This window comes from Brassica napus, chromosome C3, assembly GCF_020379485.1.
Source record: "Brassica napus cultivar Da-Ae chromosome C3, Da-Ae, whole genome shotgun sequence".
In the NCBI taxonomy this organism is placed as follows: Eukaryota; Viridiplantae; Streptophyta; class Magnoliopsida; order Brassicales; family Brassicaceae; genus Brassica; species Brassica napus.
In genome coordinates, this window is record NC_063446.1 from 18,111,247 (window position 1) to 18,115,080 (window position 3,834).

A 3,834-nucleotide genomic window follows, 5' to 3' on the forward strand; every position below is an offset into this window, starting at 1 on the left:
AGGAACGTTGAGAATAATATAAGATAGCTATATAGAAAGAGAGAGAAGCTCTTGGAAGTGTTCTGGGTCGTGCTGAAACAGTGGCTGAAGTACTCGACGGAAGAGAGACACAAGCGTGTAGCTTAGAAATCTTTCAGTAGCCGTTGTTAGGGTGTAACAGACTGTGTAAAGCTGATTAAGCAGAACTTGTAATAGAGTGTACAAGGCGATTTCTAATAAAACTGAAGGATTGCTTGTAGTTGTTTGTCTCTTGATTTATCTTTTGCATTACCTTATTGTGGTGTACAAAAACATCGACAAAAATTCTTAGTGTCCATATCTGATATAAAAAAAAACGTCTTCTGAAATCGACAAGATCTATTAGGATATAGTGACAATCTAATGCTAAATTAATCTTCTTACTTTACTTAAATTTGTCATAAAAAGTAGCAATTCGAAATTCTAAATTTATCAAAAAAGTTCTAATACATTTCTTGTTATAGATATTTCCTTCACATTAATTTATAATCTTTAAATTATGGTTTGTGACTCATAAGTGAAACTTATCACAATCACTAAGGTTTCCTTATGTAATTAAATACTTTTTGAGTGATACTTCTCTGTTCCCCTTCTCTTCTCATCTTATTCGAGGTCTTTTCTCCCTGTATATTTCTGGTTACAAAGTTCAGGTATACGGTATTCCTCATAATTCCTTTTTTATCACTCCCACTAAAAACATAGTTCAAAAACAACGAATACAATTTGGAATCAAACATATACAGATTAAAACGCATGGATGTATGTTATATCTCGGAAGACAAACCCCAAAAAAAGAAAATTTAAAAATTGCTCGTGGTATGTTACCCAAATTGGGTTCGTATCTAGTAAAAAGCCACACGAAATGCTTAGTTGATTATGGTTGACTTGTGTGTACCACACAAGGCACCACATCACACAAGGCACCACATCTAATCATCTGGTCTCATACCTCTTTCATCTTCTGGCAGCAGGGACATTAATCACACAGGTTTTAGCTTTCTTAAGGTTTCCATGGTGCTGGTGGGGGAGGCGGAGTAGGGAACAACGGAGGAACAGCTGAGAAGATCGTATTTTTGTCTATAGTACCAGATGCCTCTTCTTCACCAGACAATGCCACGAGAGCTGCGACCAGGCCAGCATTCCCTGCAAGAGTCGGTTCAGTGTAGTTGTAGTTGGTCCGGACATCGCGGAACCCATCGCGCTTGTCAGGACCAGCAACCATGGCTCCTTCAATAGTGTTTGGGTTTGGTTTCTTGCTGTCTCTCCATTTCCATCCTCCTTTGCAGTTATATTTAACTTTGTTCTTGGGAATCGAAGCTCCTCGATGATGGACGTGTTTAGGGTATTTTGTGCCAAAACCCACCAGATAACTCATTTTCGGAGGGTTTTTACCTAGTATGTAATCAATCTGCAAAACACCCCAGCTAGGATGAGTGAAGTCCAATTATGGTTAATCAAACGTAACAAGTGCTTTCCACATTACGACCAAAACAACTATGCTTAAGTTATCTTTGAGTATTAAATAAACTATTTTAATACAAAGGGATACACCCAAAATTTTGTTTTGTAAACCAAGTGTCAGACCAGTGTTGATAAGTTATCTTTTAAGTGATAATCTAGGTCAAAAGTGTCACTATTTGATATTTTCCCTTAATCATTTGTACAAAGAGAAAACCGCATTACCTGAGTTCTCGCAAACTCTCGTAGGACATTGGTTGAATAGAAATTAGGTCCACAGTACCATCCAGGAGTATCAGCAGCATCAAGATAGTCACTGTATAATGTCGCTAAGAAGGCTGCATTTGCAGCATACTGCAGAGGCTGTGGGTCTCCATGATTTAACTCTATCAAACCTCCTGCACATATTACCAAAATTTACATTTTTTAGATTTCCAAATTAAGAACAGGTTCATCTACAATCAAAGTTTTTAATAAAGCCAAACTCACCCCTGGTTCTGTTAAATTTGTTGAAATAAGGCAAGTATGAGCACATGACTATGCTGGTCTGATTATGGAAGGTCCTGAGAATTTCTTCATATGGATATCCAGGACTCAAAAACAACCTCAACCGGCTCAGCAGTAACTGAAAAGCACAGGGATTCATAAGACATGAACATATATAAGAAACAAACACAGTGAGTTGTCTTGGGGACTGACCTGAGCACCAGCAAGCTTATTGTCCCAGCTAAATACACCATAGTACGGGCCACCCCAGAATGCACCAGCATGCTTGGCCATAGTTGGTTTCGTGATAAGATCGAGATAAGTTACGTTTCCTGTGGCATAATACAACCAAGCACCACCCCAAATAAACTCATCCCAGTACATGCTTGAATTGTAGAACTTGGCTGATTCCGCAGTGCCTGCACTGTATCTGCCTCTCCTGGTCCTCCCAAACTGATACACCGTCTTAGCACCATGTACAAGCTTCTTAGAATACTCCCTGTTGTCCTTGAAGACAATGGATGCAGAAGCCAGAGCAGCGGCCATCTCGGCAGCAAGATCCGAGCATCCACCATTACAGGTAGTCACAGGCCTTTTATAGTCCATGTCCTCAGGCCGCATCCAGCAGTAATGGTCATTAGGATCCGTACTTCCGTCGTCGGTATTTCCAGATCCAACCTAATGTCACATGAGGAACTCAGTCAAAAGATATACATGAAAGAAAAGCTAAGATCTTCTTCTACCAAGTTTACCTGTGAGACAAGATCATCGATGGAATCAGCAGTGCTATTAAAGGTCTTGAGAAAGTAATCAGTTCCCCACTTGATGAGCTCCTTAACATGGACAAGCTCTCCTGCAGCTTCGTACTTAGCACTGTATTCAATCACACTCCAGCTCAACATGGTCATAGCATAAGCCATGGGGAAGTTGAATTTGATTGCATCTCCGGCATCGTAATAACCTCCGACCAAATCTTTATAGAAGCTTCCGGAATCACCTTTCCCATCTTGAAGACCAGAGTTACCTCTCCACGACACATTATTGTGCCTCGGCAATTTCCCAGCTGCATCATCAAAAACCAGTTTTGCATTTATCAGATCAGATCGTGAAGACAGAAAGTAAAATCGGGACTCTTACATTTCTGAGCATTGAAGAACTTGAGGGCTTTGTGAAGAGCGACGGTGTAGTTATCCGGCGGTGGATTCTTTTGGTGGTGACGCGGCACAGTTTTGACGATCAAGGTGATGAATCCGGCGAGTAAAGCGGCGGCGACGATAGTGCCGACAGTCCACACGAAGATCTTGCGGCTGACGATTATGCATCCGAGATCGACATACTTCTTCTTCTTCTGCTCCGTGGGACCAAGAAGCCAGCTCTGCTGCGTCTCGTCGAGTGGCCGCGAGAGAGCCGCGCGGTCGATATCGTTCAAATTCCGGCTACGATCGTCGTCGGTGGCGGAATCCGTCGCGTGGATCTCGAGCGGACCTCCCCAGGGATCTCGGCCGTACATAGTGAAGGATGGAAGCAGAGGAGTGAATCAAAGCTGGTTCGAGGATCAGATCTGAGAGTTTGTTGGGAGTGTGAGAGGAAATGAAGATGTGATGTGAGGTAAGCTAGTCAATTATGGACCAAGACGAGACACCCACATGTGCCTTCTTTTTAAAAAAAAATTTTCTCACTTCAATTATTATTTTCCTTATTATATTTGCCTGTCGGTTTATCTCTCCATGTTACGTTACAGCTGCGCACTCATTTTGGACTTATTCGCCAACCATGATTGAGCTTTCTCGCCAACGCGTAAATTTGGTGAATGAAAACCAAACCAAAACAAACTTTTACGAAACAGCTTTCGTTAAGGGAAATAGGATCGTA

General features: G+C 41.6%; 1 protein-coding gene across 1 annotated transcript; it reads right to left on the reverse strand.

Moving 5' to 3' along the window:
* Positions 1–678: 678 nt before the first annotated feature.
* LOC106388500 (endoglucanase 25) lies at positions 679–3,624 on the reverse strand. The gene is made up of 6 exons (XM_013828580.3): positions 3,100–3,624; positions 2,715–3,025; positions 2,176–2,640; positions 1,966–2,101; positions 1,702–1,874; positions 679–1,426 (listed from the first exon to the last, which is right to left on the reverse strand). Exons 1-6 carry the CDS (start codon positions 3,470–3,472, stop codon positions 1,019–1,021), a joined length of 1,866 nt encoding a protein of 621 aa, XP_013684034.2. The 5' UTR covers positions 3,473–3,624; the 3' UTR covers positions 679–1,018.
* Positions 3,625–3,834: the final 210 nt, after the last annotated feature.

Coding starts and splice junctions, on each gene's coding strand:
- LOC106388500 (XM_013828580.3), bottom strand. CDS start 3,472: ATGTACGGCCGAGATCCCTGGGGAGGTCCGCTCGAGATCCACGCGACG. Junction 3,026..3,099: donor GTTCTTCAATGCTCAGAAAT/GTAAGAGTCCCG, acceptor TTGATGATGCAG/CTGGGAAATTGCCGAGGCAC. Junction 1,875..1,965: donor CAAATTTAACAGAACCAGGG/GTGAGTTTGGCT, acceptor TAATATGTGCAG/GAGGTTTGATAGAGTTAAAT.